Source organism: Terrapene carolina, unplaced genomic scaffold (assembly GCF_002925995.2).
Source record: "Terrapene carolina triunguis isolate 2854851 unplaced genomic scaffold, T_m_triunguis-2.0 Scaffold58, whole genome shotgun sequence".
In the NCBI taxonomy this organism is placed as follows: Eukaryota; Metazoa; Chordata; order Testudines; family Emydidae; genus Terrapene; species Terrapene triunguis.
In genome coordinates, this window is record NW_020664409.1 from 41262424 (window position 1) to 41286191 (window position 23768).

General features: G+C 41.8%; 1 protein-coding gene across 1 annotated transcript in view; it reads right to left on the reverse strand.

The window, feature by feature from the left end:
• CCDC178 (coiled-coil domain containing 178) overlaps positions 1-23768 on the reverse strand; it is a 302851-nt gene that overhangs the window by 177153 nt on the left and 101930 nt on the right. Inside the window, exons 13-14 of the mRNA XM_026647335.2 lie at positions 20298-20411; positions 788-933 (exon numbers count right to left, since the gene is read on the reverse strand). Coding sequence (XP_026503120.1) covers positions 788-933; positions 20298-20411 — 260 coding nt within the window. The remainder of the gene's footprint in view (positions 1-787; positions 934-20297; positions 20412-23768) is intronic.

Genomic DNA, 23768 nt, shown 5'->3' on the forward strand with positions numbered 1-23768 from the left:
CATCCCATTGCATGAAACTGATCAAATGGATGTCAGTATCAACTGCTGGATGTGAGATGCTGAGCACTGATCCTCTCTATTTTTGGAATCCACTGGACTGGAGGTCTGAGCACTAGGTTCAGCTGAATCATTCTGCTTGAATCAAGGTTTGGAAGAAGCCAATCCCAGGCAGTTGGGAATGTGTAGCACCTGCAAATGGAAGTGAACGTGACCGCAGGAAGGGAGTTATAGTGTGTGAAGGCAAGGAACTCTTTTTTCATGACTTCCCCATCCTGTAAGTAACTTTGCAATTGAACAGCACACAGCTATTTTCTCTTTGACATTGCACAGCAGGCTCACCTTTATCCTGGAGAAGAGTAAGCCTGCTGTGCAATCATCATATATGGCCCTCCAAGGCTTGCGTGGCCTAGAAGGCTACAGGTATTTTCAGCTGGATAGGGCCCTTGGAGACTATTTTCAGGACTCATCAGTCACAGTAAGTGTAGGTCCACATTTCTTGAAACAGAGAAAAACCAGAACACAAGAAATCCTCCATTAATTAAAGATGCAACTGACCATGGATTTTATTAGATTTTGGAAAATAGTCCTGATGCCTGAAATACCATTTACCAGGCAGACAATTTATCATGAATGTCCTCTACAAATGCACAAAACCCACGAAGTATAATCAAACAAAAATACTTTCAAATTATTGATAAAAACTGCATTATATTTACTATAAATAATACTGTACAGATAACATAAAAGCTACCTTTTAAAAAACTTTGATAGGAATGGAAATTCTTACCTCAATTCCTTGAGGGATTTCTCTGTAGTTTCAATTTGTCTTTGCTTTGTCTCTGCTAATTCATTTAATTCATGAATTCTGTTTTGAAAATTTTCAATAATGTGAGTGGTTTCATCTAGCCGACTGGTAACATCTGAATATTTTTCCTGGAAACAAAGAAGAAAACGTGTGAGTGTGTATATACATACATATATATAGTGTGTAAAGTAGGGAGGGCTAGATTTCTAGATATTGTATTTTAAGTGCACAATTATGGGCAACGATGCATGAAACTGCATACCCGAAGACACAGAACTGTTTTCAGAAGTGCTGTTGAAGCACTTAGTGCAATTGAAATAATTTTGTTTCTTTAAGGGCACAATTTTACACATTAAGTTATTGTTCCTCAACTTGTTGCACAACCTTGCTATTAATGTTTATACCCTCACAACTGCATATTGAATAATACCTTCTTCATTAACAGACACATCCCTTCTTAATCTGTACACTCATATACACAATAAACAGCTTCAAATAATTCTGTTGTCCTCTTCAAACAAACAGTGGTTTGCATACACAAAAACATCAATAGCAGGTGAAAGATAAACAAAATTTTTCACACATGGCCCAATCGTGTGCCCAATGATTTCAATGGATGCAGGATCAGGATCCTAGGTAGCAACTTTCACCTTGGGTTATCAAAATACTAACAAATGTTAATGGAGTCTTGCAACATCTCCATGAAGTTTGGTAGAAAATATTCTCCCAATTTTACACATTAGGAAACGAAGGCACAAAAAGTTAAAACCAAAATGCGTGTGCCTTAAAATAGGCAACTACTCCACACTTAGGCAAGTATCGAAGAGACCTGATTTTCAGGTGTACTGAGCAGTTGTAGCTTCTACTGGCTTCAGTGGGAGCTGTATGTGCTCAGTACCTTTGGATATCAGTGTGACGTTGCACTCTATATGATTTTATAAATATATGCTAATGAGTGAATATAATGTAACTGGAATATGCTTCATGCAAAAGGTCTCTTGTAAGGTATCATTACAAAGCTTATAATCTACTGAGTGTGGTCATCCTATTTGTATAAATGTATCACGCTTGTATCTAAAACTAGAAATATAAAATATAACACTGAAGGCCTATTGTAATTATGCAAAGTGTGGGCCATTAATGGTGGTTTGGAATCTTGATGGCGTCCATCAACCAGTTCAATTGACTGTGGATGGCTCTGTTTGCAGGCAAGCCTTCCTGTGAGTCAGGCTCGGAAGAATGAAGGCTTGAAGTCTTACAGTGACATGTGATCATGTCACCTGAATTGGAATCCATCTTTAACCTGGTGTCTTTCCATTGAGAAGGAGGGGGTGGGAACCCAGAGAGGGACAAAGGATTTCCGCCTTATGCAAAAGATATATAAATGGGTGGAACAGAACAAAGGGGAGAGCCATCATGAGGAATCCCCTAGCTACTACCTAAGCTGGAACCAGGACCGGCTCCAGGGTTTTTGCTGCCCCAAATGGCAGGGGGGAAAAAAAAGAAGCCGCGATCGCAATCACGATTGGCGGCACTCCAGCTGCAGCTCCACCCCGCCGCTTTCTTCTTCGGCAGGAATTCGGCGGCAGGTGCTTCCCTCTGAGAGGGACCCGCCACCGAATTGCCGCCGAACAGCCCGACGTGCCGCCCCTTCCCCTTGGCCGCCCCAAGCACCTGCTTGCTGGGCTGGTGCCCTGGAGCTGGCCCTGACTGGAACAAGAGCTGTACCAGGGGAAAGAATTGTGCCCAGGCCTGGAAGGTGTCCAGTCTGAGGAAAAAACTTACTGAAGCATCTCTAAGGGTGAGATTATCTGTATTCAGTTTGATTAGACATAGATTTGTGTGTTTTATTTTATTTTGCTTGGTGACTTACTTTGTTCTGTCTGTTACTACTTGGAACCACTTAAATCCTACTTTCTATATTTAATAAAATCACTTTTTACTTATTAATTAACCCAGAGTATGTATTAATACCTGGGGGAGGCAAACAGCTGTGCATATCTCTCTATCAGTGTTATAGAGGGCGAACAATTTATGAGTTTACTCTGTATAAGCTTTATACAGAGTAAAATGGATTTATTTGGGTTTAGACCCCATTGGGAGTTGAGCATCTGAGTGTTAAAAACAAAAGCACTTCTGTAAGCTGCTTTCAGTTAAGTCTGCAGCTTCGGGGCAAATAATTCAGACCTGGGTCTTTGTTGGAGCAGACGGGCGTGTCTGGCTCAGCAAAACAGGGTGCTGGGGTCCCAAGCTGGCAGGAAAGCAGGGGCAGAAGTAGTCTTGGCACATCAGGTTGCAGCTCCCAAGGGGGGGTTCTGTGATCCAACCCGTCACAATCAGTATATTTATTTAATTGTGTAAAGATACAGGTGCGTTTAGACATAGGTCAAAACTTTCAAACAAGAACTGTTTCTAAGTTACTTGTTCCATATTACAGGTAGTGGGACAACTGAGAGTAAAAAATAAAAATCCTGAACTGCAATCCTCTTTTCTAATCCATAGATACATTGCCTCTCAAATGCATACTGAGACCAAATTGTTTAACTTAAAATAGGAACAACAGTTTTCACAAAATACTTGTAATTCACCATAGATATTAAAGTATGTATAGATTTTCAGATCTCCATTGTATCCACGCACTATGGCAAGGACTATTTTAGTTACACAACTGGTGAAGAATCAGGTGAAATGCAATGGCCCCCTCTCATTTCACAGGTGACAATCAGATGGATGAAGAAAATTAAAAAAGGTTCATGACGCAAGCAAACAATACTGCTAATACCCACAGCATAACCAGGATTGCAACTTCCCCAGAACCAATGCACCAAAAGAAGAGAGCTATAGAATAACAATAAGCAGGTGGGAGGCTGGAGCTACTTTAACAGAAACCCATTTTACATGTAGGGAAAAATTACAAAGAGTAGCTCTAGTAATCCATACTAATGGAAATTAAGGAGGAGGAAACATACCTCTTGATTACATGCACACACACACACACACACACACACAATTACAGCCCTTATAAAGCACCAGAGAAAAGTGCACCAGCCAACACATTAATACCCAAACTATAGGGTTTAGCAAAGGAGCGCGTGCACTTACAAGTAATCTGCTTCACAAATCTCTTTTTCAGATGCTTCCCCGTTTCTGTCCAGATGACAGCCTGACACTTGGTCTGATGGACTTTTACTCTTAGAGGAAAAAGATCGCCTCCCCCTGCCCCAATCTTGGATATATACCTCAAAGGTAACTGAAAGAATCCATCCAGAAATCAAATCTTCATAAGGTACTTTGCCTCTAAGGGTACATCTACACTTTGAGCTGTAGGGATAATTTTCAACTCAGGTAGACGCACAAATATGTGATTGAGCTAGAATGCTAAAAACAAAAGTGTAGCTGTGGCTGAGTGGGAGGCGGGACAGACAAGCTGCCCAACTAAGTACGTAGGGTCCTGGGTGGGATTGTACTCAAGGTAACTAGCCCATCCCACAGCCTCTACTGCACTTCTAGTTTTAGTGTGCTAGCTCAATCAAAGCTAGTGTGCATATGTCTACCCAAGCAGAAATTACACCTCCAGCTCAAAGTGTAGATGTACACGGAGAGATGCTCCAGAACAGATATGGAGACAAATCAGGTGATCTTGTCAAACAAACCTGTCATTCTTTTATGGCAGGGGTCGGCAATCTTCGGCATGCGGCCCATGAGGGTAATCTGCTGGCGGGCCGCGAGACAGTTTGTTTACGTTGACCATCCACAGGCACGGCATCCTGCAGCTCCTAGTGGCTGCGGTTCACTGTTCCCGGACAATGGGAGCTGCAGGAAGTGGTGTGGGCCACAGCTACGTGCTGGCCGCTGCTTCCCGCAGCTCCCATTGGCCAGGAATGGTGAATTGCAGCCAATGGGAGCTGCGGGGAGCCATGCCTGCGGACGATCAATGTAAAAAAAATGTCTCACAGCCCACCAGCAGATTACCCTGATGGGCCGCATGCTGAAGGTTGCCGACCCCTGTTTAATGAGATTATAAATTTGGTTGATAAAGGTAACTACATAGATCTAGTATACATAGACTTTTGTAAGGCATTTGATACAGTATTGCACGACATTCTGATTAAAAATTAGCACTATGCAATATCAACAAAACACATGCCAAACGGAGTAAAACCTGGTTAACTGACATCTCAAAAAATAATTGTTAATGGGGAACCATCATGCAATAGGAGTGTTTTTAGTAGCGTTCTACAAGGATCAGCCAACACTATTCAAAATTTTCATCTATGATCTAGAAGCAAATATAAAATCACTGCTGATTTTAGGGGATATTGTCCATATTTGTTAAACTTCCTTTCTTCATTAATTTCTATACCAATCCAGTTGCTTGGGTATATTTCTTCCCTGCTAGCTAATTGAGAAAAAATAACTAAGTTTTTGACACATTATCCTTCTCTCCCCAGTACACACTGAAAGGGCTTACCAGCTCAGAACTCAGCTGAGACTTGGAAAGCAGTTCCGGTAAAAAGAATGACCTTGAACAATTGTAAAACCAAGATGAAACTTTATAAAAGGATATTGTATTAATTTTTCCAAGGTGGGGGCCTGGACTGGCATCTCAAAGAAAATAAATGTTCTTACTTTTCTTCTTCAACCAGTCTAATTGCTTGGGACCTCCTTTAGCAATAAAAAAATCCTACAGGAGGAAGGGATGAATGTCTTAACAGCTGCCAGCCGCATCTTTCTGACAAAGGCTGCATCCAATTATGTTTGTACAACAAATGGAGAGTTCTTGGTGAATGTGAGAGTTGATGTCTAGGTGGCCGCCTTGTAGATTTCCATCAGACACTCCAATGTCTCTTCCCACAAAGACTCCACCCCTGTGGAAAAGTAGGCTAGAAATACATGCTTTCTTCTCAATCCATTTTGAAACTATTTGGAAGCTGCCTGAACTTTCCTAAATTAGGACATTGATGCAATATGAATAAACACTCTAAAACTCTCAGTTCTTAGCAAAGATAAATTCAGACAGCTGTTAATGTCCAGACAATGTAGCTCACCCTACTTGGAATTTTGTGGATTAGGACAAAAGAGTGGGAAAGGCTACTTCCTGGTTCAAATGACATATAGGAAAACCTTTCAGGAAAAGAACCTTATCTTGGTAGTCCCTGTACCTAGCAGCATCAGGCATGAAGCTCCTTGAATCTTCTGGCAAAAAAAAAACTGCCATTGGAAACGATCTTGAGGTACAGTAAACAGAAAGAAAGGACAGTTGTATGGTTAAGTCACTGGACCGTGTAACAAAGTGGCCTTCACCCCAGTTCCCAAAAGACCCAATGCCACAAACTACTCTCTTTCCAGACAGTTTTTATTTTCCAATACGGGCAAAACAAACAAAAAACAGTTCCTCAGCCGACCTCATGCTTTAGTTCCCAAGGTTTTTTCCCCTCTCTTTACTTCTCACAGGAACTTCCTGCTGCTCCTGCTTCTTGCAGTTCCAGAGCTCTGACTCACCGGGGTCTCCCTTTCCTCTAGACCCAGGTTCCCTGTTTTAAGCCTAACAGGGGGTCAGTTAACAAGGCAAAGGATGCACTGGCCCTGCTCCCTCTTAAAGAGCCAATGTCACCCTGGTACACTCTTCCCCCCCTTGAAGACCTTGCCCACATTTAGGGCAAGTCTTACAGTCCATACCTTCACCAGGACACAGTCAATACAGCCTCATTTTCTAATCTTGGACTTTGAGGATCTGCATGCAGAAGGTTTAATTCTCTCTCAAGCTGATTAACCACCAGAAGTGGGCAACCTCTCTCTTCCTGAATCAACAGCTGCTCTCTTTCTCATTTGTAGCATGCATTCTGCAGCTACCAGTTGTTCTGGCAGTCCTCCAGTCCTCATGATGGGAGCCATAAAACTGTCCCTTGACTCCCCTTCTTCAAAAGGCCACTATTTAACCCCTGGCCTCTTACCTGCATGCTAATGAGGTCCATCTGGGTCCCCACTGTATACTGTTCAATCTGAGGTCCTGTCTGGGCATCCAATGCCCACTCTTGAGTCTGTGCAATGACCTCCTGTTCCCTGACAATCTTCTAAATCTGAAGCGTGGCCAATGTCTGCTCCAGCATCGAGGACTGCTGTTTTCCACACTCTAACTCCACTCTAGACTGTGCTAATTCTTGTTCAGGTTTTATTATCCGATTGATGATCTTCTGCTGGGTTTCCTCCAGCTCTTGTCAATTCTCTTTTAAGATGTTCCAATAAGCTCTGAAGATGACTGGAGGCTTCCTCTCAGCCCCTATCTGGTGTTTCATGCAATCTTCAGCTCTCTCCACCCCTTTTCTGATCAACCATTGGTTTTCTCTACCCTACACTGCTGCTCTGGATTCATGACACCTTACCTCTGTATCAGGGCTGGGAAACTGAGCCAGTCTCTTCCCAAAATCATCTGTCACAGAAGATCCTTCAGTACCCTAATATGTAGCTGACCTCTCTGCTCCTGTACTCCCAGCTCAACCCCTGCTGTGGGGTAGACCCGAATCTCACCTTGCATACCTGACACATCTCTGCGAGTCCATCTTCTCTGACAATACCCCATTTCCCCAGACAAGGGTGCACCCACAATCTGAGTTCACAAGACCTTCTACCGACACTCCTCCCACCCTGACTAGTACCATGTACTACTGAACCTTAGTCCCATTAAGAGTAGACCCTAGACTATAAGCCTGGCTGTAATAGCAACACAGGTAATTGCACTCCATTATTGGGCATTCTCACCTAATATCCAGACTTGCCACATCTGAAGCACACAATGGGACTTCCCCAGTCAACCCCAAAAGCACTTCCTCTGGATTGTGGGACAGACTGGGGCCCTGGTAGGTCCTGTGCATCCCCCTGTTTTGGGTTACTCATGACTAGTTTGCCACACAGTTCAGCCTGTCCGGCTCCTTTGGTTTCAAAGAAGGCTTCTGTTCTTTCAACTGCCTCATCTACTGATGCAGGTTGGTATTGCCTTACCCATCTCTGTGCTTCTATGGCTAGGACCTTCAAGAATTTCTCCAGGACCACTTGGTCCACGATTTTCTGGAATAGTATGCCTCTGGAGTCAGTCCCAGGCTATCCAAAACCTTCTCCACAGGATAGGAGCTCACCTGCTCATTGCTCACAGCTTGGTAGACTGCCTGTGCCTAACCCATCAGGAATAGTGCTATGGAGGCTTCCCAAGTCAATTCCCCACAGCCTGCGGCACTTGTCATTTGCTCAAAGGTGTGGAGGAAGGCCTCTTCACTCCTGGACCCAGCTTCGCCAGGCCAGGGACCAGTTGGCCTGAGCTACCCCATCTCCAGTACCAGCCACATTTCCCTTGGCCCAACCACTACTTTTGCTGCTGGAAGTGGGCCTTTGCCACTGCTGCGGAAGGGCAAATTGTGCTTCTTGCCATTTTTGCAGGCTCACAACTAATTACAGGGTCATAGCCTGGGTCTGTTGCTGCTGTTTCTGTTGCCACTGTAATGCAACTATCTGCTGCCACTGTTCCTTTAAAAGACATATCACCTCCTTCATTTTTCCTCATTGCTAAAACTGTGGTGTGTGTGTGCCAGTCAATGCTTGGAGTCCAATTTCTTCCCTATTCTAGGGACCAATCACCTGCCCATATTCTCCACCAAAGGTCACAAGACAGGGCTTTTCCCCAAATCGTTAAGAACCCTCTGCCATGACCAAAGTCTCTTTCCAGGCTGCTTTATTTTCCAACACAGACAAAACAAACAAAAACAGTTCCTCAGCACACGCTGTGCTACAGCTCCCAGGGGTTCTTCCCTGTCTGTCTCTCACAGGATCGTCCTGCTACTCCTGCTTCTTGCAGCTCTGACTCAACAGGTCTCTCTTCCATCTAGGCTCAGGTACCCTCTTTTAACCTTAAGTGGGGGTCTCCTAACCAGGCACAGGGTGCACTGGTCCTGCTCCTTCTTAAAGGGTTAGTGCCACCCTCCAACAGACAAGGACTCAGAAGATCCAGATTCTGTTACCAATTCTGCCACAGACTTCCACTGTTGTCCTTAGACAAATCAAAATGAAGTTGGAATTAGAGTGGTGAGAAAATGAAGATGGTAACTCAGTACTGATGTGACCTTCATCTCATGAACTCTAGTGTTAAACACACTTTGGGAAACTACCGGAAACATTTTCACAACTAGTAAACTTTTCAAAGCAATTGTCCTGGACTATAATCCAAGGAAAAAAATTAAAAAATTATGAACATCAGAGTAGTGTCTGCCAATTTTACCCACTTACAGATGGACATTGCTGGGGAATATATTATAATAAGGACCTTTGAAGAAAACGTAACCTTAACTGGTAATGTAGAAAAGTGCAAACTAGTGGCTGAAAGTCTGTGCTGTTGCATAGGTGTAATTCTTCAGGTCATATGTGTAACAACAACAAAATCAAAATGGCTGAGAACTTAGAAACTGGACAGTAACAGACCACGAATTCCACTGATGACTGAACTTGGTAATATTCTAAACAAAAAGAGCTTTCAGCCATGCTTACAGCTGTTTCCATTGCTTCAGACTGACTCAACAGACATTCTAGGCATCAGAATTCTGTTTGGGGGTTTTGTGTGTGCGCTGGTTGTGATGGTGACTGGGTTCACTTCCATGTGGTTTTATGTTGTGCTGGGAAAGTTGTTTGGATTTGTGAGGGTGACGAATGAGAGATGTGTGCTGCTGTGAAGGGCTATGTGTTTGGGGTTATCATGTATGGTGGCTGTGCTGTTGCACAGGTCTGGCAGTTGGGCCAAATAATCCACTATCTCTGCAGTCTTCTTCATACAACCAATGAAATTATTGCATGCAAATTAAATGTAGAATAAGGTTAATGATTGGTTGAGCTACCTGTGATATTACAAGGGTCTAGGACTCGTGGCATGGCATAGATTCATGTCTTACTGTAGCTATACATTGGTTGTAAAGTCAAAATGACTGACAACTTAAAACTTGGACAGACTGTGAAACCCAGTGATGATTCAACCTGGTGGCATTCTGAAGAAAAAGAGCTCTCAATTATGCTTACAGATGCTTCCTTCTCTTCACACGGGCTATACAGATACTTTAGGCTTCAGAATGACACACAGAATGTAATCTTATTATATAGCTAGTTGTAGATTGGAAAAGGAAGTATAACAAAATAGGATGAGGGTGTGTGGGAGCCCAGTCCCTGAGTCTCAATGTCTTTATGCTTTAAGAGCTCACTCTGTGCTCCTCCCTCAGCTCCCCTGACAGTGCTGACATGGTGCTCAATGAAGCTGGAGGCAGCAGTGCCATGGGGACCCTTTCAAGTACAGATACCCAAGCAAACCTGTAGCCATAGAACCTTTAAAGACCAGTGACAGATGAGCCAAATAATCTACCAATGATAACTTTTGATACATATGTCCAGTCTCTCTCATCCAATTGATTTATGTGAGGAGTATAGACATTATTATGGGAAATAGGTCAGCCTTTAGGTTGACTCGCGGGTAGGCACCCACTAGGCCCTCAAAGATTCTGAAACCCATGCTGCTTAATGAAATAAATGACCAATACATAAATTAACTTTCCCTCAAAAATCAACAGTAATCCTATTTGGGTACAAGTTATGGAAAGACTATACAGCAATTCTATAGACTAGGGTGTGTGGAAATACCCTTCACAGCCCCCTCCATCTGCAGGGATAGGAGCGGGAGTGAAGGGAGGTACTGAGACTTGGCGGCGGGGGGAGGCAGCCAGCTCCAGGCTGGAAGGAAGGGTCCTGGAGGTTCCTACCTGCTCCTGGACTCATTCCAACCCCTCTAGGTCCCACTCCCTGGCCTGATCCAGGGCCTGCAGCAGCTGCTCTAGCCCCTCTGGGTTTGGCTCTTATCCCAAAATGTGGGAGTTCACATGGAAATGGAGCCCCCCACAACATTTCCACTGTGGGGGCACTGCAGCACCCAGCCCTCACTCCTGGCCCCCACCCCAGTTCTACTGCCCCTGCTATGGATCACCACTAGGTTGATCCCCTTTACTTACCCCAGGGACTTCTCAGATTTGGAACCCTGATATCTGGGAAAGAAACGTATGAACCACGCAAGTTTCCAGTTTTATACATTTTATTAGCTAAAATTAATAACTAAGCAAAACCATAAAACAAAACATATAAACATATCAAATTTGAATAAAATGGATTATCACATTAATCTGATTATCAGGTTGATTAAACCACATCAAATAAACTAACAATTCCTTAGAAGATTTTAATTATTTGAGAAGGTAGTAATCTTGTTTAGCTATTAGCCTCAAAAGTAACAGGACATTATTAATTACAATGCCAATCATATTTATATTCCAGTCAAACAGCTGATACAAGGAGTGTCAAATCACACCCTGGATGATGCTAATGTTGAGACACAGCTCCACGCCAATTAAGGCAGTCTGCTCAAATTACTGGTGGTTAGATAACAGTCAATCTTTCCCCACCCTGCCCGCTCACGCCCCTGAAAAAACACCATAGGGTTATATGAACCATTCCAACACAACTGAAGATTGCACAGCTTGTTACATATGATATTCAAATGACAAATTTAGGTGAAAGTAATAGGATTTCTCAGGATTAAACACACAGCTCCTAATTCATTAAAAATGTGTGTGTGATCTTGTACACAACACATTTATTTAACTTAGGGTTGTTTTAGATATTTGAGGAACTATTTTATAGGCCCAGTTCTCCTACTCTGTGACTTCTATCCACATGCACACTCACTATCAGCCATCTGCTGGAGCTATACAACAAGTGCAAGAATGCTGAGGTAGAGGAATCCCTCTACTAATAAAAATTAGAAAAGAAAACAAAACTGAAAAGGTTGAGAATATATTTCTTAAAGGAACCATTTGTAAAATTAATTTTAATACAGACTAATTAATTATCTTACTTGCAAATAAATCAGAAAATTCATTCTATATATAAAAAGAGTAAGTGCTGTAAATTTTAGGTGCATATGCTGTATTTTTCATACATAATAAAGAGGTTAAATTCCTGTGTCAAGTGCAAATCAGAACTCAGCCTTAACTATGCTTCATAATGTTGAGCATGCCACACATTACAAATACACTATTTTAGGAGTGTTTTAGACCCAACCACATGAGCCACAGCATCAGGGGCTCATTCACCTGCACATCTACTAATGTGATATATGCCATCATGTGCCAGCAATGCCTCTCTGCCATGTACATTGGCCAAACCGGACATTCTCTATGTAAAAGAATAAATGGACACAAATCAGACATCAGCAATGGTAACATACAAAAGCCAGTAGGAGAACACTTCAATCTCCCTGGACATTCCATAACAGATTTAAAAGTAGCCATACTTCAACAAAAAAACTTCAAAAACAGACTTCAAAGAGAAACTGCAGAGCTACAATTCATTTGCAAATTTAACACCATTAAATTGGGCTTGAATAGGGACTGGGAGTGGCTGGCTCACTACAAAAGCAATTTTCCCTCTCTTGGTATTGACACCTCCTCATCAATTATTGGCAGTGGACCATATCCACCCTGATTGAATTGGCCCTGTCAACACTGGTTCTCCACTTGTAAGGTAACTCCCTTCTCTTCATGTATCAGTATATTTATGCCTACATCTGTAATTTTCACTCCATGCATCTGAAGAAGTGGGTTTTTACACATGAAAGCTTATGCCCAAATAAATCTGTTAGTCTTTAAGGTGCCACTGGATTCCTCGTTGTTTTTGTGGATACAGACTAACACGGCTACCTCTCTGATACTTGATTTCTGAATGGTTTGGTACTGTCCAAATAACAGGCTAATGCCCTCCTGACATCCAAGGTATGGAAGACAGCTTCCTGCCTCGTCTGATGTGGTTTCAGAAAAAAAATGGAAGATGAATAGTCTGGTTAATATAAAATTAAGAAGACACCTTATGTAGAAACTTGAGGTGTGGTTGTAATGAAACCTTTTCCTTGAAAAACACTGCAAAGGGAGGGTTTGCCATTAAAACCCTGAATTCTCTGCCTTTCTAGGCAGAAATGATGGCCACCAAGAAAGCTGTTTTCATGGACAGGTGAAGCAGCAAACACATAGCTACTGACTCAAAGGAGTACTTCACAAGGTAATTAAGGACAAGGTTCAAGTCCCATACTGGAGTAGGTTCTATGATCTATGGAAAAAGATTAATCAGTCCTCTGAGGAAACTTGACATTGTGGGGCAAGCAAAAATTGAAAAACCTTCCACAGACAAGCAAAAAGCTGTTATAGCTGTGATGGGGTCCCCGGAGTGCAACCTGGACTGTGGGACTGCTGAGCCCTCCAAACCAACCACCCTGCGCTGCCTCTCACATTGTGATGCTGATGTCAAGCTACAAGCCTCCGGCAGGCACTACACTTATATGGACATCCACAGGCAGGGGCACACCCAACTGAGTTACATGAATGATCTTCCAGTCACTCATGAACTATCAATAGGGATGCTCCAGCAAATTCCCCCCAGCTCTCCAGTCTTGCACCTCAGAACTGTACCATCTTGCACTGGTTAGAAACCTGGTCTGCGTAAATTCATTACTTAGTTCACCACTTCATCAAAGGGAAGTGGACATTAAGAAAATAAAAAGCAAACACACATTCTAAATCCTAAACTTTTAGTCAAGCAAGAGTTGAATCAAACAGCTTTTCTCACCCTGTCAGATGGTACAAGGAGGTTACAGTTCCTCAATACACAAGGTGGGACCACCTTCCAGCCTGGGACCAAATTTCCCCAGTTCAACATCTTTTTCTTGCAGACGTTTTTCCAGGTGCTGAGATGAGGGGGGAGAGAGGCCAAGTGATGATGTCCCTGTCTCTCTTTTATACTTTCTTCCAGCTGCTAGAAAATTCCTTGCTGTGATATGGGTAGCCAACTCCCTCCCCCCCACCCCCACCCCCATGGTGTACATGCCTTCTTCTAGAAGCCTCAGGGAAAATGGACTGTGTGCTGAGCCATTGATGACCATCTGGCCGGTGATGGCTACTCTTTTGTTGTAACTGAAAGGCTGGCCGTGGGCATTCCCAACCTCACAACATATTTCAGTAACATATATAGCAATACTTCATAACTTCACACACGATAGCACATACAGTTCAACATGATATTAATGTTCAACAGATTAAGACACTTAAAATGATATGAATCTATGATATTAATGTTCAACAGATTAAGACACTTAAAATGATACCTCACAAGGCATAATTTATACAAAACACATCATAATAATATCACAGTGGTGAATATGAGGGTTCCAGGGTACTACTCTGAGGTACAGAGTGTCACAATAGCCACCAAGTGAACAATGATGGAACTCACAGCGAAACCCGATCTTTTTAATTCTAGCAGGTAGCCCAGGACGGTGGAAAGAGAAGACTGAACAAGAGAGAATTAATGACAGGTACACCACTAGTGAAATCTCTTCCATTTCTGAAGGCAAGTATTTATCATAGATTTCTTCCTGCTGTTTAACAACACCTGCTGTACCTCTGTTGAATAGGAAGTCTCTATACCAGAGAACCATCTAGGAGCCACACCTGGAGTCACAGAACTTCCAATTTGGGATGAAGCGCCTGAGTATCCCGAGACAACAGGCAGCAATTGACTGGAATGGTCAGTAGTGGACGAGAAGCAAGTCGAATCAGTGAAGGATACTAACTGTGTCTCAGCCAAGTAGGTGCAATCAATACGACCTTATCCTTGTCTTGCTTGATCATGCTGAGAACTTTTACGAACAACAGCATTGGTGGATAAGTGTAAAGAAGACACCTTACCCGTGAAATAAGGAAGGCATCTCCTAGTGACTGGAGGATCAAGTCCCCCTCGAGTAATATTACTTGCACTTTGTGTTGGTGACGGTGGCAAAAAGTTACACTTTTGAAATCTCCCAGGTTAGAAATATGCTGTTGACTACTTGTGAATCCAACACTGGGAGAAGTGTCTGCTGAGTTCGTCAGCCAGGGTGTTCTGTATACTCAGAAGGTAAGAAGCTGAGATGACTATCTGGTTGGCTAGGCACCAATTCTAGAGTTTTATCACCTAAGCATATAGTGAGGGGGAGCACACCCTCCCCTGACAATTGATGTAGAACATGCAGACTACACTGTCTCTTGCAATCTTGAAAGATTTGGCTCAGACCAGTAGAAAGAAGTGAGTGCAAGCCTTCCTGACTGCTCTCAACTACAGATAATTGATGTTCAGAAGACTCTCATGGGGAGACCATTTGCCTTAGATGGTGTGTGGTCCCAGATGCACTCCCCATCCCAGAGGGATGCATCTGATGTAATAACGATGGTAGAAAGAGCTTGAACTAAAGGAATTAAATGAACTCCCATACAGGATTCTTCCACCAATTGATTGAGTCCAGAACCCGATAGGGAACAGACACCTGCCTGTCCAGACTGTGCTTGTTCAGTATATAAATTGGCCTGAGCTATCCCAGGAAACAGGAGATTTAATCTGGTGTGTTGGGCTACGAAGATACAAGCTGCCATATGATCTAATAGCTCAAGACAATTTCTTGACAATGTTTAAGGACTTAATTGAATTCTTGCAATATGATTTTTCAAGTTTGTGAACTTGTCCACAAGTAGGTAAACTCTGGCTATCACAGCATTTGGAAAAGTTCCTATAAAATCTATCCACTGAACTGGGGTCAAAACAGACTTTTTGAGATTGAATTGAAGGCCTAAACTGTGGAACAGAGACCTTGTCATTGGTTAAGATTGACCCCTGAGAAGCCAATCATTGAGATGAGGGAAGCCAACTATACCTAGTCAACGTAGGTGGGCAACTACAACTGCCATGTCTTGGAGAATACTCTTGGGTAGAGGAGAGTCCGAAAGAGAGCACATGGTATCAGAAGTGATTGTGGTCGACTGTAAAATGAAGAAACTTCTGTGAGAAGGGTGAATTGTGACATGAAAATATGAATCCTGAAGGTTGAAAGTCACAAACAAATCTCCAGAATCTAAGGAGCAAATTACAGCTGCAAGAGTCACCATCCTGAATTTCTGCTATTTCACATAATTGTTTGGATGTCTGACATATAATATTGGTCTTCATCCTCCATTCTTTTTCGGGAACAAAAAAAAATACTTGGAATAGAACCCCTTTCCCCTGTACTGGAATTGGTTCTATAGCTCCTAAGCATAGAAGGGAAGTGACTTCCTGCCTCACCTATTGATTGTGAGATGGGTCCCTGAAAAGGGATGGAGAAAAGGGCTGGGATGGAGGGATGGAAACGCAATACATTGAATAATTGATATTACGACTTCCAAAACTCATTTGTTGGATGTTATTCTCTTCTGTGCAGGTTGAAATGGGAGAGGTGTTATCCAAAGGTGGGGAGGAGGATAGAATAGTACAGCTATAGATTCTTGTGGAATGGATGATCTGGACTCTTGACCAAGTCATCAAAACTGGCACTTGGACAAAACGGAGGGCTGGGATGAGGTACCTGTTGCAGTTTGTAGCTTCTTTTTAGAGAACCTAGGACTCTTGGCAGGTGATTCAGAGGGTCTATGGAAACTAGAGAAATGAACTGGGTAAGATCTCTGAGTTGTCTGAGACCTGCTAAATTTTCCTTTATTTGCAGGTATATAAATCCCAAGGGATCTATGCGTGGCCCTCAAATCTTTTAAAGCGTGAAGAAAGTCATTGGTAGACTCAGCAAACAATTTGAGACCATCAAAAAGGAAGTCCTCAACAGTACTCTGCCCCTCTTTATGGAAGCTGCACAACTGAAGCCATGAAGCTTGTTGCATCACAATCACAGTGGAAATGGACTGTGCTGCAGTATCAGCTGAATCTAAGGAGGCCTATAATGACGTTTCCACTAAGAGTTGCCCTTCATTTATGATGGCCTTAAATTGCTTGTGGTGCTCCTCTGGCAAATGCTCAATAAAGGGGTTAAATTTATTATAATTCAGATAGTCATATTTTAACAAGAATGCTTGTTGGTTAGCTATTCTGAATTGCAATGATGCAGAGGAGTAACTCTTATGACCGAAGACATTGAGTCACTTCTGGTCTTTGTTGTAAGGGGTAGACTTAGCACTGTGTGCATTCATTAACTGTCCAAAACCAGGAAATTTGGTGTTGCGTGTTAAAATAAAAACTCTGAGTCCTTGGCTGGAACATAGTAGTTTTTTGTCAGCATGTTTACAGATGATCTTAGCAGGCTCTAGCAAAAAACAGAGAGGGCAACACATACATAAATGTCCAGGAGTTTATGATGAGAATCCTGGACATTTATAAAGGAATATTAAGCATAAGCAATTCGTTTCTTCAGCTCCTGGAATTGTCTAAGGTCATCTGCCATGGAAGGTGGCGGAGGCATTACAGCCTCATCTGGCTATGATGATGAAATATTTGTATGAGGTGTTGCCTCGTCAGCCCTTACCTCCTGCTCCTCAAAGATCTCCTCTAATGGTTCAGGTTGACACGATGGAAGTGAAGACAATGGAAAATGATTCTGCCTATGCTCCTTATGAGTGTGTTTTTGGGCCCTTATGAACTGTTGGTGATATAGGGCCCAGGGGTCCCGTTAAGGCCACTGTGGGGCTCACAGGGCATGGGAGGAGGCATCTTCTGTTGATCATACCAGGTAGACAAGGGTCGAAGTCATCTGTCCTCTCAGAATGGATAGCAGAATAAGCAAGAGAACACTATACAAAAATCTGTCATAATAGTCATTGTCAACATATTCAAGGGGAGGTGATACTTGTTCACTCTGGATGTCAAAAACGGTATAGAAGGAGGTCCCAATGAAAAATGTGGCGTTGATAACCCAGAGGATCTCGGTGCAAACAGATGTCCAGTACCATTAATGGGGACTTTGGCTCATTCAAGACAAGGTTCTTTGAATACGAGACTCCTGCAGTGCCAATAGTATGTAGGCAGGAGTTAAACGAGATCCTGTGGTGGCCGGCTTCAGTACCAAGTTTGGTATCTGTCTTGAGTGTGTGTGCACTCCGGACCCTGAGTATTTGGTATCAGAATGTCCAGGGTCAGACTCAGCACTATCAATGCAGAGCTATAGGATAATGACATAGCTACTGGGGATACAAAAGTGTCTGATGTGACAAAATTCTTTGGCACAGAACTTCTACTGGTATGGATATGACTACCCAAAGATGAAGTTGTCTTCAGTACCATATCCTCTTTGGTAGAAGTATGGCTCTTAGAGGACACTTTAGATATCCTCAGAGTACTGGAGTCACAGGAAGCCTCAACACAACTCCCTTTGGGACCTGAGGTCTCCAGAACATTTTTCTCAGAAAGTGACTGAGACGTCTTAGAAGGAGATCTAGGACTCCTACTTTTCTTATCAGTACCCAGAGACTTAGAATGTGAAGCTCCCTGTACTGTGGATACTGGGGCAGATGCTGGCTTCCTTGAGAATTTCAATGACCGAAACCCAGAGGTGGGTGGGGTAGCAGCAATAGTATCCCCTGAGGCTATTAGTGACAAGGATACTGAAGTAGATGGGGTACTAAGTGTGCTTAGAGGCCAGGTGCAAGGTGGTTCTCAGAGCTCAGGTCGGAGACCAGTCTTAGGGCTTGCTCAATCATCAATAACTTGATTTTGATCCCTCTGATCTTTTTTTTTTTTTTTTTGAGATCTGCTTTTGAAGGAGGAGCAGGTCTTATACTTACTCAGGATATGGGTGTCCCCCAAACAGCAGAGTCACCAAGAAAGTTTGTCATTGACCAGGATAGCTGCCGGCAGGAAAGGCTGGGAATCCTCCCATACCACAGAAAAGAAAACCACCCCTCAATCAGGAAAAAAAACTAATAAAAGGGGAACAACAATCCCAACAAACAACTAACTAACTATACTGTACCAAGAACAGCCTGAGTAAAGAGGGCATGCTTGATGCTCCATCTCAGGCCAAGGGTTGTTGAGAAAGGACAGAGGGTAGTTTGCTCATACAGCCCTATGTATTCTTGACTTGGGGCATGAGGATGTGCAGGGCACATGTGAAGGATGAACAGACACTGCTACTGAAAATCTCTGATCAAAGGTGTATGGAGGCACATGCACACCTGAAGTAGAGCATCCATAGGGACACTACTCAAAGAAGAATCCCCTTTACAGTGGTCTAAAACTCCTGTTGCTAGCCCTCCAGGGCTATAAGATACCATATCAGACTAAGTTTGTGATATTTTTACACATAGAATTGCTGTTACTGACTCAAATCTCTGGAGATATCCTCACAGAAAATAATGTGCTGCCCCATTCCACATTGCATTCTGTGGCATACCCCTACAACTGAAACATTACCTGAGTGGTGGGTTGGGGACAGCAGATAGTTGGACACATATCTGCAAAGGAAGTGTTAGCATAGGACGGGAGTGCCCTGAAGAACAGTGCAATCACTTGACCTCTCTATCAATGTCTCTGCTCCTTTGGTAGATCTCAACCTCTGCACATTCATTAAGAGGACGGAGACACAAACTCAGGGCAAGTCTAAACTACAGCTGGGATCGACCCTCTGAGATCGATCCACCAGCGGTCGATTTAGCGCGTCTAGTAAAGACCTGCCAAATCGGCTGCAGATTGCTCTCCAGTTGACCCCTGTACTGTACCCCCGACAAGAAGAGTAAGGTAAGTCGACGGGAGATTTTCTCCCGTCGACCCCCCATGGTGTAGACCCCGCGGTAACTCGACCTAAGGTACTTCGACTCCAGCTACGTGAATTTCTTGGTCCCTAATTTTTTCCTGTACAGGGGATGAATTTTTCCCTACCAAAACTACAATATACACGAAATAAAAAGGCTACTATGGTTAAACCAAAAGCTTTTTCCTCTTTGTTTACCTATAAACTATATGACTCATCCTTGATACTATGATATCTTACTTAGTTTTATATGCTACACAAATGAAAGGATAACAATAATAAAAAGAATCCTGAAAAGAAAATGCTTATTTCTTATACCTGCTTGTAATCATATTTATATAAAATGTGGTGTTCAGTATTAAAATGCTAAATAATTCTCTTTGTGGATTATACAGTTTAGTAACTAATATAGAAGATATAAGCCATCATTTACAAGAAGATGCCATCTGCTGAGCAAAAGTGTAATCAGCAGGCAATTTCTATTACAGCCAAAATCTTTTTCTTCCTTTATTGATTTTCTCCATTGCTTTCCTAAAGCCCCCCAAGCAATCTGAGCCAGTGTAGCAAATGAAGAAAGCATAGGACGTCTCAATGACCCCAATATCAATTCTGCTTTGTACTTTACCCTGTCTCAAGGCTATGGACCCGATAGGTTAGTTCAAGCAAGAGACAGAAAATAGTATATACAGTATGTACACACACACACACACACACACACACACACACACACACACATTCAGAGCAGCTGAGTAGAAATGACAGGTTAACCTTTGGAATTAAGCCTAATAAATTTGTAGTTTTAAAACAACTTGCAGATATTACACTATTCACCTGTATATCAGTTAACTGATTCTTCATAGTACTCTTTTTGTGCTCCAGTTGTTGTTCTGCTTGTTTCTTCTGTTCATCTAGTTCTTGCATTTTCTGATTCAGATGGTAAAGTTTCTGGAAAATATATGCATAGACAGATGTGTTAGTATTCAAAAGTAATTGTCCTTTTTTCTTTGGGAAATTATAAAACACATTAGCCATTAAATACTTTTCTTTAAAAGTTTCCATTTATAAGTTCATCTTTAGTTTCACTTAAACAATTTTTTCATCTAGTTCACTTAGTAGCTACAGTATATATTCATGTGTATGCATTCAGAAACACTTCAAACTATATAAATAGCATTTTAAACATACACACCCAGTTATGTTGATTCATATATTGTAGTCTGTCACATAGCAAAATATCACTGTTTCACCACTGATTATAAGCAAATCCCTTTCTTCCCAGTGGTTCTATGAGTTTATTTTGCCAGCTAACAAATAGACTTTCTATGTTCAAAACAGAGAAACGAGGTGGGTGAGGTAACATCTTTTATTGGACCAACATCTGTTGGTGAGAGACAAGCTTTCGAGCTTACTCAGAGCTGAAGAAGAACAGAGAAACGAGGTGGGTGAGGTAACATCTTTTATTGGACCAACATTTGTTGGTGAGAGACAAGCTTTCGAGCTTACCCAGAGCTCTTCTTCAGCTCTGGGTAAGCTCAAAAGCTTGTCTCTCACCAACAGAAGGTGGTCCAATAAAAGATATTACCTCACTCACATTATCTCTCTAATATCCTGGGCCCAACACAGCTATAACAATACTGTTTTCAAAATATGTGTTCTGAATGGTCTACATGAAAATAGCATAAGGGAGGCAAGAAATACTTATGGTTTAGTGACTGTGAATTAACAAGGGAAATAGCACTTAGGAGAGCTACTAAGAACCCGTAAGAAGAGAAAGAATACCATATTGGGATTTCTCATTTTTACATCATTCACTAATCCAGTGTGTTATTAATTAACATAACCAGAAAATTAGTTTTTTAAATATCTGCTGTACTAAACACATTTACATCATTGGTATAAGTGCAAACTACTAAATGATAGAAGTAGTTATTAACGTATATAATGATTAAGTAAAATTTGTAAATTACTCTTTACGTATACAAAAAATATACAATGATAAAGTAATTCAAAGTGTTTTATTTGATAAATTATGAAATTATGTATCATATGTAACAGCATTAAATATAGCATTCACATTCTGATTCACTTGCAATACTTTCAATTTTTAATCAAAGAGTTTAAGTTCTTCCTTGAAATTACTAACATTTTTTGAATATTATTCAGATACAAACCTGCTTGTGCAAACATTGTTTCCAAGCTTTTAAGACAGAAACAAATATACAGCTAAAGACAAGGATATATAACTCATACCACACCCCTCAAGATCTCCAGAAGACTAATGATGTGATCTTTGTCACATTGTTTCTAGTAAATTTTACTTAGGGAAGGGCTAACAACATTAATCACTGTCATTAACATGTTGTTTTGAAATTACTATTAGCTATTAGAAATATCTTTTTGTAGTTTTATGTAGCAGTTGTGACTTATTATACCTGCATCACAAATAAACGATCTCAATTATTTTAACATACTTTAAAAAGAGAAAAAGGAAAAATTGAGTCCCTGTAGGAAGTGAATGCAGAGAAAGAAGAGGGTCTAGACCAGGGATTTTGTTTGTTTACCGCGGTTTGCCGCTCCAGGCCAATGGGGGCTGCGGGAAGCGGCGCGGGCCGAGGGATGTGGGAGCCGCGATCGCCGAACCTGTGAACGCGGCAGGTAAACAAACATGCCAAAGGTTGCCGATCCCTGGTCTAGACTGACAAGTCTGACTCAACAGTCAGAAAACTGAACTCAGAGTAAATTGTAGATGAGATTGCTTGGGAAAATTCTTCCAGTAGAGATGGAAGTCTTCACTAGCTTAACTGTGATTCTGCAAAAGAAGATTCATGTGAGTTGGAAGAGGTCATGGAAGTTTTCATACCAAAACTCGTGTGTCTAAATTAAATCTGACAGATTCACAAGACAAAAGTGATTTTTTTCTGAGAACTTTCTGTAAAAGTAGTATGGTTTTCTGTTAAAGCCATACCCGAATTCTTGACTCCAATCCTGGACAAAAAATCCATTAAATGGCCAGGTTTGTTCCCTGTTGTGTCTGGAACATAACTGAAGGCAGTTTACATTCTCTTTGGTAGCAAAGAAGTCTGTTTGAGGAGTCTACTACTTTCAGAAGATCAAAGCAGTAACTGTGTTTTTGAGAAACCACTTATGTTGACTAGTGTGTTTTCAATTCAGGTTGTTAATGTTTTCTTTGTTAGGCAAGTGAAGCAGCATACACTTTTCCCAGATCCAAAAAGCTTCTTGTCACACTGAACAAAAGTGAGCTCCTGCATGCCTGTTCATACAACACATGGCAGTGATCAAGAGAAGAAAGGCATACGCAAAACTTAGAGCTAGCATGCTGATGTGAACTACAGTCTCCTCACAGTTTCAGAGATCCTGGATTGTATGATCATCTAAGTAAGATCCACAAGGCATGTTAGAAGCACTTGTTGCAATCACTGTGGAAGGTTGAGAATAACTGTAAGGTTCTCCCAAACACACATGCCTTACTGCTATTCTCAGTATCATCTACCTTAATAGCAAGACTACCGTGTTCTGTGGCATAGTTCCTAAGGACTAAAGCCTCGTCTACACTAAAAAGTTAGATAGACTCAGCTACATCGTTCAGGGGTGTGAAAAATCTACACCCCTGGGAGAAATAGTTAAGCCAACCTTGTGACGGTCTATACTATTATGGTCATAACTTTTACAACTCTGCGATAAATTTTGTACGAAGTATGCCTTGTCATAATAAAATATGTGTATCAACATTATATGTAAAGCTATATGTTTCTACTGCATAATATTGCTGTAACGTGTTCCAGAGTTAGAAAGGCAGGTCCAAACTAGTTTTTCAGAGACAAAGACACAGTAGCACCCAAGCCAGGTGTTAAAGAGACAGTTCAACCCTCACGTCCGCAAAAGACTATTTGTTGCCTACATCCCAATTGGGGGTAATCCTCCAAGAGGAGAAAGTGGTATAAGAGAGAGACAGTGGCCTCCATTTCACCGCTTCTTCTCCCATCTCTCTGCTCATGACATCAACAACTTTCAAAGAACTGAACTAAAGGGGGAGTGGTCCCAGGCTGGAAGGAGGCCCAACCTGTGAAATTTACAACAGCATATGGTGAGACACAACCTTTGTTTTTAAGTTCACTTAGCTTGTTAAATTACGTATTAGTTTGCGTATTACTCTTATTTTCTTTTGTAGCCAATCCTGACCTTTATGCATCAATACTTATAAATACTTAAAATCTATCTTTCTGTAGTTAATAAATGAGAATTTGAAAGTAGAAGGCAGCTTGGGTGAAAGTGATCATGAAA